The sequence below is a fragment of the Diaphorina citri genome, unplaced genomic scaffold (assembly GCF_000475195.1).
Source record: "Diaphorina citri unplaced genomic scaffold, Diaci psyllid genome assembly version 1.1 scaffold815, whole genome shotgun sequence".
Classification (NCBI taxonomy): domain Eukaryota; kingdom Metazoa; phylum Arthropoda; class Insecta; order Hemiptera; family Psyllidae; genus Diaphorina; species Diaphorina citri.
The window spans coordinates 63,599-83,598 of NW_007378247.1; the positions used below are offsets into that span (position 1 = coordinate 63,599).

The window sequence follows — 20,000 nt, forward strand, 5'->3', positions numbered from 1 at the left end:
ATTTGTAATAGCAAGCCCTAACTAACGTTGTGAAGGTAGCGCACCTGTTTTGAAGTGCTAAGGTTTGCGGAGTTCAATTGCCGCCTGAAGAAAACTTTTGTTCTAAACAGGATGATGGTTTATACTTGAAGGTCCACTGGTGTCTTCTCCTCATCTACTGTCCTTTTTCTTCTTTGATTTTGGGATATAACTACATTATGTAAGAGTAGTGGTTTACAGTTTTCTTTTATCAAAGCTTTTTAAAAGAAGAGAGTTAATAATTTAACCAACAAAAAAGAATGGTTTAGATTGTGGTTTAGTGGAAGTTCCTTTGAATGTGGGGTTTGTAGTGTATCCTACCCTGTATGATAAGCTCATGTTCCCACAGCAACGTTTTCTAGTCCAGACAGTATAAACGGAAGAAGTAGGATTTCCTTTGGGTTACTCTTTGACAAGACATAGGATACCAAAGCATCTCTTGTGCCCTCTCGTTATCATTTGGTCCATCGGTAGTAGGAACAGTTGTATCACAGTGGTTGAGAGTGCCTGGTCATATAGAGAGACACTATGATAAATAGGACAATAACTGAGGGCTTTGGTACAAAAATTACTTACCTATAAGCTCATGAAACACGTGTCTTGGGCTGCTTAGTGATTTGGTCTGGTTTCGTTGTATAACTCATGTAGTGATTTAAAGGATAAATGTTAAAAAAAAAAAAAAAAAAAAAAAAAATACCAATCCAGGTATGTGTTAAACAAGTAGACAGACATACAAGTGACTAAAATGTCATTTGTGTCATGTTAATGTATTGTGGATTGTGCCACCAAGTTGAATGTATGTGTGGAAAGGCCAATACTTTACCACCATACCATTTGCATGAAAGTTCCTTATGATTTGAACACACAATTTTATTCTATGAATCATCTGAATTATTTTGTCCATTCCACTATGAGTCATATGTCCATTCCACTTCACAAAACCAACTTCATTCGTAATTCTTACACTGTGCAAAGTGTCTGCGGTTAGAATAATTTGTCAATGGAATTACGAACAGTTGCAACTTTCAATTCTTTTAAGTTAAAGCTCAATGCTGAGTTTTATGCATCATCTGTAAGGGAAAACTGATCTCTCTTCTTCTTCTTCTTCTTCTTCTTTCTCCTTCCTCTTCTCAAACACTTTTTTTTCCTTCAACAACCTCTAAAACTTAACCTCGTTATTGTAACTATGTGGCACATTGTTTGTTTTAGGGTTGAATGGTAGAGATTGCCTCAGGCAATAATTTCGCCCCTTGCTTGTAATTTCTATGTATTTTCTGTACATGTAATTATAAACAATAAAGAGTCATTACAAATTTCATCAGTAAATGGGTTTCTTCAAATTAAATTGATCCCAAGGGCAAGGTAATGCCTGAACCCTTGACAAATGGAGTGTGCCTGAAGGCATGTGATGTGTTCCAATCCACTCGACCCCAGTAAATAATAATAATTATTCTGACCCAAGCCAAACAATCCTGTTTTCTTTTGAATGATTCAGACTGATACTAAGCCAAACCCTTTCACTTGAATTGTGTGAAGTTAGGATATACCTATAGGTAACAGACATTTTTACTTTCTTCTTTTTCTTTTCTTCTAATATAATTAGGAAAATAATTAATATAGGGTAAGTGTACCATTTATTCGCCCACCTAGAAAACGTACCATTTATTGGCCCACCTGCCAACATTTATTTTTCTAATTTTTGTTTTTTATGATTAGAACACACAATTTTATTCTATGAATCATCTGAATTATTCTGACCCAATCCTGTTTTCTTTTGAATGATCCAGACTGATACTAAGCCAAACCCTTTCACTTGAATTGTGTGAAGGTAGGATATATAGGTAACAGACATTTTTACTTTCTTCTAATATAATTAGGAAAATAATTAATATAGGTGATTATGTATTTCACAGTTTGTTTGATCTGTCCTTACCTGACATCTGTTACCCAACAACTTGAACACAGCCTCATTTTCTTGCCGAGTTAAGAGACTAGATGTTTTTTGTTCAGGAGGTGCATTAGTAGGCATTGTGATAGTATGCTTCAAATACTATTACCTGAAAATGAATAAGAGCGTCTGTTGTAATTTACTGGTTGATTAAAGGTGTATTTTACCTGCCAAAAGGGAGGAAACAATGGTTAAGTAAGTAAAAGGAATGCCTAGCAACATAGAACTTTTGTGGAACAATTCAATTAAGTACTTAATCCATTTTGAATCTTGCAAGTGAGTCCAAATTTTTGAATATGTATGTCAAGCAACCACTATTTGGCACTTATGACAAGGCCAACAAAGTGAGTTTAAACTCAATTTAAATTTAACTCTAAGCAATGTCACACAATATGTGATGGGCTGATTTTTTCATTTTAAAATTAAAATTCAAAAATTTTAGCCAATCAGATTAGATTAAAACTTAAACGGAGTTTCATCTCACTTTGAGGACCCAGCCGTCAAGCAATCAAATTTTAAATGCTTCACCTGTTTGAATCTTATGACTGAGGTCCCTGGTCTGAACCTCATAATAATAAGATTACCTATGTACTTAATTATCTACAAACTTAGATTTAATTTTGATAAAAAAAATTAAATCATAAAATAAAATATTATGATACCTACCTCAAAATTCCAATTGCTACATATGTAATTTCAAAATATTGAATTATTCAATCAATGCATTTCAATTGACAGCACCAAAGTGAAATTTACACAAGGATATACTTATTTTAGTAGGTTCTACTTTGAAACCTGATTTATGCCAAGACAAGTAAACTTTTAACCATCAGGAAGTAGTGGTACATTGAACTGATTAGATAAGATGTGTGCTGTATAGTCCTCGGTGAAAGTTTCAAGAATGAGGCCACTAGGTACTTAGCTTTAGGGACAATATTAGAATACCATGTCACCCACATTCGACTAGATTATGACTCAATAATTTTGAGAAAATGTAGTGTAGGTACTTGGCCTTCTTGGATTTTTTCAACTGAATCAGGATGTAGCCGATGTAGGAACAATGGAACCTTGGGTCCCACCTCAGCACTTATTTTATCCTCCTGACGCCCGAGGAAAATTTGCTTGTGTAGTAATAAACGCCCGACGTCCACACGTGTGGACACACTCTTTGTAGTCGTAGAGACCCAGCATATTTTTAGGCTTGTAGTCATAGACGCCCGACGTCCACACGTGTGGACATACGGATTGCTTTTACTGATCTGAAGTTAGTATCGAAGTGCAGCTGATTTTTGTTGAAATTTCAATTTAAACCACCAGAGGATGTTATTGTGCTTTGATCTGTTTGTTTACTTTTGTAAAAATATTTTGAAAATCATTCTTTTTCCTGATTTCAATGGAGGAAGGTCGTCCCTCGTCAATCTACAAGGTAATTTTTGAAGTTTTTTTCATTTTTTTCATACAATTTTATGAAAACTCTTTTTGATCATGGTCATTGAGGTGTTTATTGATGTTTTCAAACAGCTCTGATAACTTTTTATGGAAAACTTCAATCTGAAACCTACCCTTGAAAAATGTCCACATGTGTGGACCTTGGGCAACAGTGACTACACATATTTTTAAAAAATACAACAGTATTCTTATCACTGTTATCAGTTAATACAATGTTATACATTACTTCTATCAGTGTTATCAGCTAATACAATGTCATTTATAGAAATTTGATTGGTTTATTTGTTCCAGCAATGGAGAAACTTGATAGTGATGCCATTTTGCAAATGTTATTGGATGGTAACACCTCAGACTTTGATCCTGCCGAGCCTGAGGGGGAACTTGATTTTAAATCTAGGATCAAAATCCCCAAAATGGTCACACTGAGCCCGTCCACTATATTATGGGTAGGTACCTTTTACCTTTTGTTATTACTATCGTAAAATAAGGGAAGGACGGGCTAAAAATGTAGTTTTTTTTAGGCCTACACAGATGTATTTTATTATGCGAAACAAAACTGGATCAAACATGGCTGAACCAATGAGAGAGATATTTCGCTGTGTTTAGGGTGTGTTTATGAACAGGGCTGAGATGAGCTCGGACGACGTGAGATAGCTGTCCCGGCGGCAATTTTTAAAATTCATTTTATACTTGAATCTTTTCATTCGAGACTTTAAGGGTGTGTTTATGAACAGGGCTGAGATGAGCTCGGACGACGTGAGATAGCTGTCCCGGCGGCAATTTTTAAAATTCATTTTATCGTGCTACTTTTCTCGGCCCCGCTCTGGGTGAGGGTAATGTGAGAAGGTGGGTAACTTGTGGCCGAATAGAAGGCAGAACTTGCGCTCCGTCCTTTGCACAAAATTTACTAGTTAGACGTTAACTCCAATGATAAATAGTGAAGATTCGTATAAGCTTAACCCAGCTTTTGCCCCTACACCTACTTCAGTGATCCGCGGGAAACAATATAAATGAAAAGTATAATATAAACGTGCAAACTAAAGATAAAAAGTAAAAAATGAATTCAGATTGTACAAGTTGCGGAAAAAAAAATCAAAAATTCGAATTTCCCGCCAACTTTACACGCAAAAAGTCCGACGATGTCCTACGATGGCCCTGTTCATAACCACGGCCTAATAGTCACGAGCTAGCTCATCTTGAAAGTAAATGGCAAAATTGGAATAATAGTACTCGAGTCTCTAAGTCAGCTCCCATAGCGTAGTGGTCACTGCACTCGCCTTGCACGCGGGAGACCCGGGTTCAATTCCCGGCGGGGTCAAGAAATTTATATCATGCAAATGATTGATTCCGTGACTGGCTGTTGCTAGGCCCACTCAGCCTCGTGAGGAAAATGAGTAGCTATTATTATTTATTTCTTAGCCTGAATGAATCCGCATGGTCACTCATCCAGATATTAACCACGCGCAACGTTGTTTAACTTCAGTGATCTGTGGAGAACTGGTGACTGGTGCATTCAAATGTGAACGTGCTATCGCCCGTGGCCCGATGGTGCAAAAAGGTCGAATAGAGTTATAAATTATACCACCCAAAAATTCAAACTGGCGGGTGAACACGACGAATTTTGTTGCCGGCGCGATCAACAAACAAATCAAAATCAACTCATAAAAAAATACGGCTCTATTTTAATGAAATACAAAAGCCGGTTTTTTTTATTTTAATAAACAAATTTAGAAAGGGGTAACAAATTTGTAGGGCCCGGCCGGTTGTCGTAAAGAAATACGAAAATTTCTAAATTGATAGAAAATTTTCCAAAAATCCCTAAAAGTCACTAAAAAAAAAATCAAAAATCCCTAAAAAGTCGACGAAAAAGTCCCTAGACCCTAGAATCCCTAGATGCTCAAAAAAGTCTCAAGAGACCTTCAAAAGTCCCTAAATCTAGGGTCAAAATCCCCAAAATGGTCACACTGAGCCCGTCCACTATTATAGGTACCTTTTACCTTTTGTTATTACATACCTCCATGGTTATTACTATCGTAAAATAAGGGAAGGACGGGCTAAAAATGTAGTTTTTTTAGGCCCACATACCTACAGAGATGTATTTTATTACTTTCTTTTTGCGAAACAAAACTGGATCAAACATGGCTGAGAGAATAAAATACGCCTCTATTGATACTAGCGCTAGAGTTTTGTGAGTGAGTAGAAGAGACCTTCAAAAGTCCCTAAATCTAGGGTCAAAATCCCCAAAATGGTCACACTGAGCCCGTCCACTATAGGTACCTTTTACCTTTTGTTATTACTATCGTAAAATAAGGGAAGGACGGGCTAAAAATGTAGTTTTTTTTAGGCCCACATACCTACAGAGATGTATTTTATTTTTGCGAAACAAAACTGGATCAAACATGGCTGAGAGAATAAAATACGCCTCTATTGATACTAGCGCTAGAGTTTTGTGAGTGAGTATTGTTTGAACTAACGCTATTTCAGCGGGTAAATTCAAAATTTCAAATTTTTTACCCTTGGCAATATCCGGATTCCGGTCGAAAACTCGAATTTTTTTGGCTTGCGCTTGCTAGGGATGTAAATGAGTTACAAATATATCGATAAATCGATATATCGGCCCCTCAAATATATCGATATCGATATATCGGGGGAAATATCGCTTGCTGGCAATGGCCTTGGTCCGTTATTTTTGCCGGACAGTCCGGACACTCTGGACAGTCATCATTAGAAACAAAAAGCAGAAGTAGTAAAAGTTGTACTAGGACTTACTAGGTGCTTTTAATTCATTGTTTCCTTAATATTTTATCATCAACTAACTGTGTTGTCCATAACAATGTTTGTCAAATGTTTCTCTGAGATGAAACCAAAACTAGGTGTCAGATTATTAAATCCATCCAAGTATGAACCTCTGAGGATCAGTGTACAATCATTCAAGTAAGTCACTTTCAAATCTACAAGATCCAAGACCATCTAATGGATAATTACCTATATTTTGCTCAACTCCATACACAAAATGCCCACTGTGAGGCTTAGGTGTTGGGGCAATTTGCCCCAAGGGATAGGTTAAGCTTATACAAATCTACAACTTATATGCCAGCATTATTATTATTATTTTATACACTTCCCCACCTCTGTATCATTTTCTCCTACATTAGATTGCACTCAACATTGGGCGAGTTTGAATACTCATTGCACAGTACTGTCGGTTAGGGTTCATAACCACGGCCTGATACGCCTCTATTGATACTAGCGCTAGAGTTTTGTGAGTGAGTATTGTTTGAACTAACGCTATTTCAGCGGGTAAATTCAAATTTTTTACCCTTGGCAATATCCGGTCGAAAACTCGAATTTTTTTGGCTTGCTGGCAATGGCCTTGGTTCGTTATTTTTGCCGGACACTCTGGACAGTCATCATTAGAAACCACCAAGAAACAAAAAGCAGAAGTAGTAAAAGTTGTACTAGGTGCTTTTAATTCATTGTTTCCTTATTATTTTATCATCAACTAACTGTGTTGTCCATAACAATGTTTGTCAAATGTTTCTCTGAGATGAAACCAAAACTAGGTGTCAGATTATTAAATCCATCCAAGTATGAACCTCTGAGGATCAGCGTACAATCATTCAAGTAAGTCACTTTCAAATCTACATTCTACAAGATCCAAGACCATCTAATGGATAATTACCTATATTTTGCTCAACTCTATACACAAAATGCCCACTCTGAGGCTTAGGTGTTGGGGCAATTTGCCCCAAGGGATAGGTTAAGCTTATACAAATCTACAACCTATATGCCAGCATTATTTTTATTATTTTATACACTTCCCCACCTCTGTATCATTTCTTACATTAGATTGCACTCAACATCATTTTCCTATCTTTTAGACAAGATGTTGAAGATGTCACTCAGGAGTAGCATCATTTGGTGTTTGAAACTGTTTTGTCTGCTAGGGTCATAGAGACATTCCCTGATTCCCCCACCCTTCTTTGTTATTTGAGAGGAAAAAAAAATAAATAAAATAATAGTCATCCCCACTCAAATGCTGGATGATGATAGATTGTTGATGGGGGTTAAAAAATACCTATGGCTTAGGTGCATCATACCGTGTATCATCAAATTTCCCTTACCAACCAAACTTTTCAAAAGAGACAGATAGACAAACCAAAATACCAAATCCTTTTTTCCTTCTGGTTGGATAAAATGAGTAAAAAAACTTGCCCATCATTTTCCTATCTTTTAGACAAGATGTTGAAGATGTCACTCAGGAGTAGCATCATTTGGTGTTTGAAACTGTTTTGTCTGCTAGGGTCATAGAGACATTCCCTGATTCCCCCACCCTTCTTTGTTATTTGTGAGGAAAAAAATAATAAAATAATAGTCATCCCCACTCAAATGCTGGATGATGATAGATCATTGATGGGGGTTAAAAAATATGGCTTAAGTGCAGGTACCGTGTATCATCAAATTTCCCTTACCAACCAAACTTTTCAAAAGAGACAGATAGACAAACCAAAATACCAAATCCTTTTTTTCCCTTCTGATTTTAGATCTTGGTTTGGTGGTAGAGGAGACAAAGACAATGTGTATGGCAATGTAGCTGATGGGCTCAAGTCTGTTTATAAAAACAAGCTCTTGCCTCTGGAAGAGAAATATCTATTCCATGAATTCCACTCTCCTAACCTTCTGATTTTAGATCTTGGTTTGGTGGTAGAGGAGACAAAGACAATGTGTATGGCGATGTAGCTGATGGGCTCAAGTCTGTTTATAAAAACAAGCTCTTGCCTCTGGAAGAGAAATATCTATTCCATGAATTCCACTCTCCTAAACTAACAGACCAAGACTTTGATGCCAAACCTCTCATTATGTTAATAGGACAATACTCGACAGGAAAAACCACTCTCATTAAATACCTCCTGGGGAAAGACTTCCCAGGACTTCGCATAGGTCCGGAACCCACCACTGATCGTTTCATAGTTATCATGGATGGTGAACAAGAAGCCACTATTCCTGGTAATGCTCTGGTCGCTGATCCTACTAAACAATTCAGACCATTGTCTATCTTTGGTAACTCATTTCTAAATCGCTTCCAGTGTTCACACATAGATGCCCCGATACTGAAATATGTATCATTTGTTGATACACCCGGTATTTTGTCTGGAGAGAAGCAACGTGTAGATAGAGGCTATGAGTTCACAGGTGTGTTGGAATGGTTTGCCGAACGTGTTGGATCGCAAAATGGTCTCTAGCCATAGTCCTGAACCAATGGTGAGGATTCAGTAATAGTCAACGAGGCGACTTATGCTTGTTTGTATTCTTTGAAAGCAGACTGTACTGCCAGCTGTCAGCCTGGTCTTGGATAGTTGGAAATGCGCCATGAGGGATTTCAAATGGTTTAGTACAAGCGCTACCGCTACCACACCAAAAAAGGGAAAATGTTCCCAGGAGGTTGGGATACAACATTTCAATACTCACCGTGAGTTCCATCTCTTCATTTTCTTTCTTCACATAGAATGGCCACCAGCCTTTAACTCGTTTCTGTTTGAATATATTAACCATAGGCACATTGCCTTCTACCCTCAACATATCCAGTGTGCATAGCTTGGAAGATTTGGCACCTCTCGGGAACCGGTTCAAGTCTAGGGTAATGGCACCTGAAATCAACACCAGGGGGCTATTCTGCAAAGAATTTCGTACTTTGAATTGTCTATAACGTAATACAACAAAGAAAATGCATGGTTGACGGTATTAATGTCGGGACACACATAACGCACGTACAGACACAGGGAATGTAAGCACTTCTTTATAAGTTTTTCACTCTCCATGTTGCACGCGCAAGAATTACAACTTTGACTCGTTCAGTTATCTGGATCCAGGGCTAATAGATACAGTTGACAAGATGATGGCGAATGACATTTGTAAGATCATGGCCATGATACCTAACGAGTCTGTGGAGAATGCTAATGTGATTGGCGCCAGCATATCTGATCTAGGTGAGGGTATTGAAGCAGGGAGAGGAGAAGGAGGCTGGATTGTTCAGAAAGGGAGAGAAGCCTCTGATAAATTGTTTGATAGCTTGAATCCGCCTGCTAATAAAGCTTCTATAGCACTCGCTAAACCCGCCTTGGTTAAATCTAAGCTCCCTGATTCTGTGTTGATCAAAATTTGGAAACTCTCTGATGTGGATGAAGATGGCTTACTGGATAGAGACGAGTTTGCTTTACTTATGTATCTAATTACTCTAAAACTAGATGGCGCTCATATTCCAAATGTATTGCCGGAACATCTGATACCTCCGAGTAAGAAACAAAGCAAGGCCAAAGTGAACTCTACACAACAATCCACTGCTTCGATTCCCAAGTAGTATATTAGCTTGTATAATGTATAGTGTTCCTTCACTCCAGGATGATATCAAGTGCCTTTACTTCCATTCTAAGTCTGCTCTTCTTCTTTAGGTTAATCTTTCAAGGTGAAGAGAAACGTTTTGCTATTTAAAAATATTGCCTACTTTTGTCAGTGCAGACTGCAGAATTAAGATTTTATTCATATTGTCATTTCATTTTAAGGTAACATTTTCACTGATTGTCACCGTGTGTTCTATGTATAGATTGTATAGTCTATAAACGTGCAACATCTTTTATGTTTAACATGGATTTAGCCTCGTAAGTAACGGTATTCATTCCTTTCTCGTAGGTATGTATTTTTTGTTTTGCGCCCCTTGTGTGTAGGTTTACCAGAACCAGACATCCGCTTTTCGGCGGACATGTCCTCCTTTTTATACATTTGTCCTCTGTCCGCCCGCGTTTTTAAAATATAGGAAAATGTCCGCCTTTAAGTTTCGGCCTTCCAAAAACACCACTCCCTACTTGTAGGTATGTATAGCTCTCTACTTTAGCTTGGTTTGCATTTATTTCCAACTCAGTATTAAAAATATTAAAATTTATTGTTCTTAGTTTATTTACCTATTGACAAAAAAATGTGTAGGCTAGATGCCCACTTACTACCTGGGGGGATCTGACTTGAGTCCCGACTGTGATATCCGAGTTGCGTCCGTCCGATTTGGGTCCCGTTAAATTTCTGAAATTTATCATCCGAGTTGCGTCCCTGAGCTACCTGAGCTAGAACTATGTACTTTATATACTTATCCTCGTTTGAATGTATACATGTAGTACAGGGTGACAAAAAAATACTGTACGCAGCATTTTTTCAGCTTTCATCATGTAGGTATCCCCCCAAGAAATACCACTTCGTGGCATGAAAAAAGACCCCGCCAAGTCGTTCCTCCCAAAATAAATCAAGTGCCCACAAAAAATAAACAAAACTCCCATGTAGTACAGGGTGACAAAAAAAATACTGTAGGCAGCATTTTTTCAGCTTTCATCATGTAGGTATCCCCCCAAAAAATACCACTTCGTGGCATAAAAAAAGACCCCGCCAAGTCGTTCCTCCCAAAATAAATCAAGTGCCCACAAAAAATAAATATCCCCTCATTGCACTCTTCTTTCCTCCAATCTCACTTCTGCTTCACTGCATTGGCGGCGTGAAATGCTTTAAAATTAAATCGATCTATAGGCCTATAGAATACAGAAGTTATAGCATACTGTATAGGTACAGTTATTTTTGGTCACCCTGTTCGTTATATACTTATTTATTTACTTTATGGTCTCAAGTATATAGGTTTCAATCTCAGGTACCGCGGACGCAACTCGGATGACCTTTTTTTGAGTTGGGACTCAAATCGGGATTCTCGGATTCATCTGGTGTTCCTCCTTACTACCTACCTACTTTACGTAACATTAGGAATCAAATGGTTACATTATACCCAAATTAACGTACAAATCAGGTAGGTAAGTAGGTACGTTTTTCGATTCACCTAATAATACCTACTGAAAGTTACCTTTAGCAAATATCCAATCACTAGAATCATCACATGACTCCAGATGAAATGTTTTCTTTCCAATCTTCACCTTGCCGTTCGTATATTGAGGTTGATCCATCTTGGCGTCTTTACATAAACGGGCTAGAATCTGAGTGGGCTTCATGGGATCTCGCCATCTATTGTATCCATTGCTAGAAGGGAAAAGAGTAATCATTTACTCTGAAATATTTAATTTCTGCCTCATAAACGCTAGGTCGCGGGTTCGATTCCCGCCCGGGGTAGATTTAATCCTGAACGGATAAGGTTCGTTCTCGGAACGGCTGGTTTTCTCCTATTCTGTCTTCCTTCTCTCTTCGCTTTCGGGACAATAAGACCTTAGCAGTTACAGTTCCTTTTATCAAATCTCTTGAAAAAAAAAAAAAAGTTACTCAAGGTGAAAGGATAGAAGAAGAGCTTAAGTTGACTTGTAGCTTCATCACTTGAAATTTTCCTTTGAATTTTTTAACTAAAAGAAAATGGTGAGAAATTTTGACCGAAAATTCCAACCAAGAAAAATCCTGGTCCACTTTGTTCAGTGACCAAGTTGAACAAAAAATTTCTGTTAGATAATGATTACTTCATACCCATGTACTTAAAAACTATCTAAAGTTATAGGTACCTATCTAGTGAAGGGCCACCCACCAACGTAGGTAAAAAAAAAAATGTAATAAAACTAATGATGTACCTCATGAGTCATGATTGCTTGAGAAGACCTAGTCACTAGTGGAGTTATCAAAGTAAAACAGGGAACAAAGAAATACGAAATATGTGTGATGTATAGGTAGTCACTCTACAAACATCAACTGTGTGTTATGTATGTGGGCGCTACATTGTAAAACCGAGAGAACATCGAAACAAGAGCAACCAGTACGGTCGTCAGCATTTCACCCATATAAGAGTTTAAGTAACCAGAAAAAAGTGTAGGCGAAGGACAGAGGGGCAGCGGTAGTTCCGAGCCTAGAGTCCTTCCCGCCGATCCTCTCTTTCTTGCAGTCTTGCTAATACCTAATACTAACGCGGTCAAACTTTCTTGACTTGGCGGGGCGGAGCGCTACCGCGCTCCTTAATATTGTGGTCGGGAGTACTTGGTAGAATACTTACGCTCGGGGAGTTGTGCGTCCCTTGTTCTGAACAACTTTCGAATCGATAGACAATAAAGTGGTGTTATTATTATTATCATCATCGTTATTATCTTTAAGTACTTTTACCGATTAGTTTCCTCATTAATTATTAGACTTTTGTAAATAAAATTACCTACTAGTTAAGTGATATTGTAAAGTCGTGTTAATCATTTTCTAGTGTAGTAACCGTGTGAATAAATGGAAGAAGGAGAAATAGGGGATTCCCCGGGAGGTTCGCCCACCGCCCAGTGGATCGTGGGTGACCTGGGCCCCCCCTCCTTCATGTAAGTGATTTAATTTTACATAACTAGGATATCTACTCAAGTACATTAGGTACCTACCCTACAAGTGCTAGTTAAGTAGATAGTGTGTTAATAAGTTTAAATTAAATTGCATTACACAGGCAGAAATCATAATCATGACCTAATTTGTATCTACATTGTTATCTTACAAACTATATACAAATATACATAGGTACCTAGGTAATAATAAGACTTACCTACCTAGTGATTAGTTATACTGCTTGAATAGTATCTCTAGTAAACTAGGTAGGTACTGACTATAACTTTCGTATTCATTTAGCATTTCATTCAAGGTTAGGGTAGCCTTAGATGGACACTTGTTTTTTTTTTTTTTGTGCACTAGGTACCTAATAAAATTGCTTTTTTCATAATATTGAGAATGTGCTTATAATGTTCGAGCCATTGTCCATTTGTCTCTATGGAGGGCAAGAGAAATTCCCCATACCAAAAGTACTGGCGTGCTGAAGTTGAACACACAAACTCTTGACTATCGCGTAGTAAGTGCTCACTAAGCACCCAACAGTTTCTTCACAGTATAGCCAGGTACAGCGTAGAAGAATGTTAATATCATGAAGAACAACAGACAGAAGAGCAATGTCTGTAGGATTCGCCATTTGTAGTTGTGCCAGACAATATATCGTATGGATTTGAGAGGGTTGAGGAACCACATGAACGAGGCGTCAGGTCGGTTAGGTTTGTCCAGAGGGTCAGGTTCATTACGACCCTGACCAGCAGGGTTCTTCTCAGCCTCCTCTTGAGTGAGGAGATGTATCTCAGCCTCTACTTTACCCTGAAATGGAACACGAAATACAAGTAGGTTTAGGTGTCAGGTGACTAGATAGAGTTGTTCCAACGGGTTTACCTCTTTCTTCCCGATTGGTGATGGCAAAATGGTCTCTAGCCATAGTCCTGAACCAATGGTGAGGATTCAGTAATAGTCAACGAGGCGACTTATGCTTGGTTGTATTCTTTGAAAGCAAACTGTACTGCCAGCTGTCAGCCTGGTCTTGGATAGTTGGAAATGCTCCATGAGGGATTTCAAATGGTTTAGTACAAGCGCTACCGCTACCACACCAAAAAAGGGAAAATGTTCCCAGGAGGTTGGGATACAACATTTCAATACTCACCGTGAGTTCCATCTCTTCATTTTCTTTCTTCACATAGAATGGCCACCAGCCTTTAACTCGTTTCTGTTTGAATATATTAACCATAGGCACATTGCCTTCTACCCTCAGCATATCCAGTGTGCATAGCTTGGAAGATTTGGCACCTCTCGGGAACCGGTTCAAGTCTAGGGTAATGGCACCTGAAATCAACACCAGGGGGCTATTCTGCAAAGAATTTCGTACTTTGAATTGGCTATAACGTAATACAACAAAGAAAATGCATGGTTGACGGTATTAAAGTCGGGACACACATAACACACGTACAGACACAGGGAATGTAAGCACTTCTTTATAAGTTTTTCACTCTCCATATTGCACGCGCCCGCAACGTTACCGTCAAAAAAGAAACTGAACTACATACATAGTCTGTGACGAAGCGATGATGTGTGTCCGTAGTACGTCCAATACTCGGTGCTAGTGCTAATAGTAAAAAACCCTGGACTGAGAGTTTACCTAGAAAGTCATCGGCCGAGAAATGGTCAGCATCCCAGACCTGCAGCTCAAGACGGGCAGGTATCTTGCTCTCACTCTCATCCCATGAGAACAGAGACTCCTTCTTAGAGATGACGATCTTCTCCTCCGCCACCAAATAGTCAAACGGGAATACAAAGCGCCAGTTGAAATTCCCTTCCCCCGTGAGAGAGCGGTAGTGGATGTCTGTACATTGACAGTCTTCCGGACCTTTGAGCCATCTGTAGTGAGATTAAGAATGAAAGTTATTTGACAGAGTGATAAGGTTGAAAACGATTGGATGGCTGATTCCTGGGGACACAATTTGGGATTTAATCCCTTGCTTCAACTTTGGGTCTTTCATAGCCAGATAGACTTTAAAGGTTAGTTTAAGTCTCTTGAATTCATAAATGTGACTGGAAAATCAGCTGATATGGCTAGGACCACAAATAGACTTTAAAAGTTAGTTTAAGTCTCTTGAATTCATAAATGTGACTGGAAAATCAGCTGATATGAACCCAAAATGTAAAACTAATCATAATGCTTCACGAATAAAAAATAGTCATTATAATCAATGTACGTTTGGATACAGGTACCTATGTACATGTAGGTTATAGGCAGGCCAAGACCATGATTAATTTCTTAGATCAAGTTCAACCAATTATCAATTGGTGATTCTCATGATTTTTTTTTATTATCTCAGAAAAAACTATAAAAATTAAAAAAAATATTGAGACTAAAACGAAGAAAATGCGTTCACTAGATCGTGAGATACAGCTCTCGGAACATGAGAGTCTCAAGCACGCCGATATCATACCTAGCGACAACACTGTACTCCCGTGATGACGTCATCTACCAATATCGCACGACGCGCTGTGAGCTTATTACCATAGGGATTTGGGTTAGGGGCTCAAAGAGATCGAATAGGTACCTATCTACGCATTTTGTTATCACTATTTTTCAATAGGTATCAGCTTAGGTACTTATACCTATTTTCAAATTTAGATATTTTCATTCCATTTTTACTTTCTATTACCTTTACGTATAGGGAACCTATACAAGGTAATGAGAAAGTATTGCAATCGGTCCAAATTTTCAAAATCGGGAAATGGGTGGAAATATCCGTTTCGGGGTGCCCTGATTCCAAAAAAGTGGTTTTCAGCCCATGGTCTGTACGTATGTATGTATGTACGTACTATTCATTCCTTTATCGTAGGTATGCATTTTTTGTTTTGCGCCCCTTGTGTGTAGGTTTACCAGAACCAGACATCCGCTTTTCGGCGGACATGTCCTCCTTTTTATACATTTGTCCTCTGTCCGCCCGCGTTTTTAAAATATAGGAAAATGTCCGCCTTTAAGTTTCGGCCTTCCAAAAACACCACTCCCTACTTGTAGGTATGTATAGCTCTCTACTTTAGCTTGGTTTGCATTTATTTCCAACTCAGTATTAAAAATATTAAAATTTATTGTTCTTAGTTTATTTACCTATTGACAAAATTCTTCTATATGAAAACAAAACTAAATAATGTAAATTATATGAGAGATGTACTTAATCTCTATCTTTAAATCCAAAATACAATGAGTGAGAGAGTGCACTAATTGACTACGCTACAAAAATCAATACATTATTGTTTATTATTATTAGAGTAGGTGAAATTGGCGTATGCCGTGACGTCAAAGTTAACGATTTACCGGTATTTTTTAAATCGATTTATCTCGGTATCTAGAAGTCGTAGGAGAAAAAGAAAAATTCCGTTGGTCCTCATTTTTCCGTGAAATTGGTGGTACCTATTACCCATAAGAGCAGAACTTCCGTTTTATCTTGCTGAATTTTTGATCTGTCACTAAAAATTTGATACCTACCTAATCTACCTATCAGTTTTCGAGTTCGAGTTATGGGGTGTGGCTCTGAGGGGTTCAAAAATGGTCCGCTTACCATCGGGGATAAAGGAAATCGTCTGTCCTGTCATACCTTACCTATAGTTTTCAAACATAAGCTTTCAGTTAGGATTGATCCAGGTTACATCTTGAAACGAAATATTATAATGATAAGCTTTGCACGGATGAACTGGTTATACACCCGTGTCGTCCTAAATAGGTACTTGGTCATTGCTTCATCATAAAATAGAATAGGTGCCTATTATGTTTTATTTTTTACAATTTTTTGCAGTTGCAAATGGGTAAAAATTATAAATAAATGGTCGATTCCTATGTAAAAAGTTGGGAAAAATCCAAATCTGAGGTCAAAACTCCGAAAATATAACCGTAAAAGGTCGAAAATTCATTTTCATTTTCTGTTCTAATGAAAGAGTTCAAATATGTGTGACGTCAGACTTTACGCAGTTGTTTTTTTGGTCCGTTAGGTAGCGCCACTATGCAAGCGCGCTAGCGGAAGAGCAGAAAGAACTGCGCAGAAACGTATGCGCACAAACGTTTTCTTTCCAATCTTCACCTTGCCGTTCGTATATTGAGGTTGATCCATCTTGGCGTCTTTACATAAACGGGCTAGAATCTGAGTGGGCTTCATGGGATCTCGCCATCTATTGTATCCATTGCTAGAAGGGAAAAGAGTAATCATTTACTCTGAAATATTTAATTTCTGCCTCATAAACGCTAGGTCGCGGGTTCGATTCCCGCCCGGGGTAGATTTAATCCTGAACGGATAAGGTTCGTTCTCGGAACGGCTGGTTTTCTCGTATTCTGTCTTCCTTCTCTCTTCGCTTTCGGGACAATAAGACCTTAGCAGTTACAGTTTCTTTTATCAAATCTCTTGAAAAAAAAAAAGAAAAGTTACTCAAGGTGAAAGGATAGAAGAAGAGCTTAAGTTGACTTGTGGTTTCATCACTTGAAATTTTCCTTTGAATTTTTTAACTCTAACAGTATCCCTAACAGTATCCGAGCTTTAATATGAGAATTTAAACCCGGCTGTTTGATTTCTGCCCGGGGCAGATTTTATCCTAAACGGTGCGGCTCTGGGTTTTGAATTCCAAGTGAATATAAATGTTGACTTGCTTTAATATGAGAATTTAAACTCGGCTGTTTGATTTCTGCCCGGGGCAGATTTTATCCTAAACGGTGCGGCTCTGGGTTTTGAATTCCAAGTGAATATAAATGTTGACTTACTTTGAATGTTCCCACAACTCTATTATCATCTTCCTCTTCATCACCAGTCTTCTTGCCTCTGTACAAATCAAACGGTAACAGCCACTCCCTGAACCCATTGAACTCTGGTTGATTCTCCAACTCTGAAGTGTAGATCTGAAAAATACATCGCATGTGCTTAAATTTGAAAAGAAATATGTGTACATACCTATAGGTATACAATAGAAGTGACCTATATGAGTTACTTGACTCGCATGCCCTCACACTCCTACTTCTAGACATGCTGTAAACACCATTGTACACAATTTTCAGACCTGTGATGAAATGAGAAGAAGAAGAAGAAGAAGAAGAAGAAGAAGAAGAAGAAGAAGAGGAAGAAGAAAAATGTCCAAGCAATTTTCATGATATCGATGTTTTACCCATTAGAGGAACCCGTCTTTGAAGTTTGTAAACCAACAAGCGAAGCTCTCGGGAGAACGTTCTATTAACTGATGAAATTCCAAGGTGTGTCCACACAGAGTCGACCGGCCATCGATCGATGTCAACTGAACCGTCCACCCTGCCTCAACCACATTGATTCACCTCGTTGATCAACGGCCGGTCAACTATGATGTGATGAAAAGAGGAGAAGAAGAAGAAGAAGAAGAAGAAGAAAAATGTCCAAGCAATTTTCATGATATCGATGTTTGACCAATTAGAGGAACCCGTCTTTGAAGTTTGTAAACCAACAAGCGAAACCCTCGAGAGAACGTTCTATTAACTTACTGATGAAATTCCAAGGTGTTTCCACACATAGTGGACCGGTCATCGATCGATGTCAACTGAACCGTCCACCCTGCCTCAACCACATTGATTCACCTCGTTGATCAACGGCCGGTCAACCATGTGTGGACACATCTTTACATGAATTCCATAAAATAAACTCATGCAGCTATATTTTTCTCACTTTCATCTTGGCCATCTTCCCGTTGTTCTTGGTGGGCCGCCCGCTCTTAGGACTGCCCTCACACTCCTACTTCTAGACATGCTGTAAACACCATTGTACACAATTTTCAGACATGTGATGACAATTTGAAAAGAAATATGTGTACATACCTATAGGTATACAATAGAAGTGACCTGTATGAGTTACTTGACTCGCACGACCTCACACTCCTACTTCTAGACATGCTGTAAACACCATTGTACACAATTTTCAGACATGTGATGAAAGGAGAAGAAGAAGAAGAAGAAGAAGAAGAAGAAGAAGAAGAAAAATGTCCAAGCAATTTTCATGATATCGATGTTTGACCCATTAGAGGAACCCGTCTTTGAAGTTTGTAAACCAACAAGCGAAGCCCTCGGGAGAATGTTCTATTAACTGATGAAATTCCAAGGTGTGTCCACACATAGTCGACCGGCCATCGATCGATGTCAACTGAACCGTCCACCCTGCCTCAACCACATTGATTCACCTCGTTGATCAACGGCCGATCAACTATGTGTGGACACATCTTTACATGAATTTTTATCATAAAATAAACTCATGCAGCTATATTTTTCTCACTTTCATCTTGGCCATCTTCCCGTTGTTCTTGGTGGGCCGCCCGCTCTTAGGAAATCAACTATGTGTGGACACATCTTTACATGAATTTTTATCATAAAATAAACTCATGCAGATATATTTTTCTCACTTTCATCTTGGCCATCTTCCCGTTGTTCTTGGTGGGCCGCCCGCTCTTAGGACTTAGTTTAGACACCAGCTTGGCGGCACTATGGAATTTCCTGCCACTACTCAGGTGTCCCCCGCCTGAACTCGTGGTTGTGTGGTGGTCTTCCAGTCCAGGGGTCGCGGATAGAGAGAGGGAGGAATGATTTTCCAGTTGTTTCTCGCGACGTGCCTCCTTGCCTTCCTGTAGGAGATGTTATGCACATGATTGTTAAAATAAACACAAGGAAATATAATATGTTACTATAGAATATAAATAAATAGTAATGAAAAATGAATGCAATACTTTCTCATTATTTTAGTAATAGAAAGTAAAAAATAAAGAAAATTTATATGCACATGATTGTTAAAATAAACACAAGGAAATATAATATGTTACTATAGATCTACGACATCGCTATCATGGGAGAAGATAAAGAAGACATAGAAAGATGTTTAGTAGAGCTGGAAGAAGGAACCTCAGAACTAGGGCTGGAGATAAATAGAGAGAAAACACAATACATGATAATAACAACTGAAGACAAGCCAAAACCTAGCGAAGTAATGCTCAATAATAACAAATACAAAGTAGTGGAAAGTTTCACCTACCTGGGGAGTCAATTGAATGGGAAAAACATCATGGAAGAAGAAATCAAAAACAGAATAACCAAGGCCAATAGATGCTACTTCTCCCTAAACAATATCTTCAGATCAAAGAATGTATCCCAAAAATCAAAAATAAGAATATACCAATCCGTCATCTTACCCGTCCTACTGTACGGATGTGAAGTCTGGTCCATAAACAAAAAGACAGAACAAATGCTACAAACTTTCGAGAACAAAAT

The 20,000-nt window shown here is 38.4% G+C and overlaps 1 protein-coding gene, 2 long non-coding RNA genes and 1 pseudogene across 3 annotated transcripts in view; 1 reads left to right on the top strand and 3 right to left on the bottom strand.

Moving 5' to 3' along the window:
• Positions 1 to 454: 454 nt before the first annotated feature.
• LOC113468679 lies at positions 455 to 3,057 on the bottom strand. Its single transcript, XR_003392343.1, has 3 exons — positions 2,633 to 3,057; positions 1,952 to 2,075; positions 455 to 525 (listed from the first exon to the last, which is right to left on the bottom strand). It is a non-coding gene; the product is annotated as an uncharacterized LOC113468679 (long non-coding RNA).
• A 3,699-nt stretch (positions 3,058 to 6,756) lies between these two features.
• LOC103512256 lies at positions 6,757 to 10,231 on the top strand (annotated as a pseudogene).
• Positions 10,232 to 12,031: 1,800 nt separating this feature from the next.
• Positions 12,032 to 20,000, bottom strand: part of LOC103512257 (otoferlin) — a gene marked incomplete at its 5' end in the record, with an annotated part of 57,737 nt that continues 49,768 nt past the window's right edge. Inside the window, 7 exons of the mRNA XM_026825776.1 lie at positions 12,032 to 13,540; positions 13,878 to 14,056; positions 14,370 to 14,608; positions 16,799 to 16,921; positions 17,449 to 17,624; positions 18,415 to 18,480; positions 19,142 to 19,360. Coding sequence (XP_026681577.1) covers positions 13,259 to 13,540; positions 13,878 to 14,056; positions 14,370 to 14,608; positions 16,799 to 16,921; positions 17,449 to 17,624; positions 18,415 to 18,480; positions 19,142 to 19,360 — 1,284 coding nt within the window. The remainder of the gene's footprint in view (positions 13,541 to 13,877; positions 14,057 to 14,369; positions 14,609 to 16,798; positions 16,922 to 17,448; positions 17,625 to 18,414; positions 18,481 to 19,141; positions 19,361 to 20,000) is intronic.
• On the bottom strand, positions 17,518 to 18,468 carry LOC113468681. The gene is made up of 2 exons (XR_003392345.1): positions 18,415 to 18,468; positions 17,518 to 17,624 (listed from the first exon to the last, which is right to left on the bottom strand). It is a non-coding gene; the product is annotated as an uncharacterized LOC113468681 (long non-coding RNA).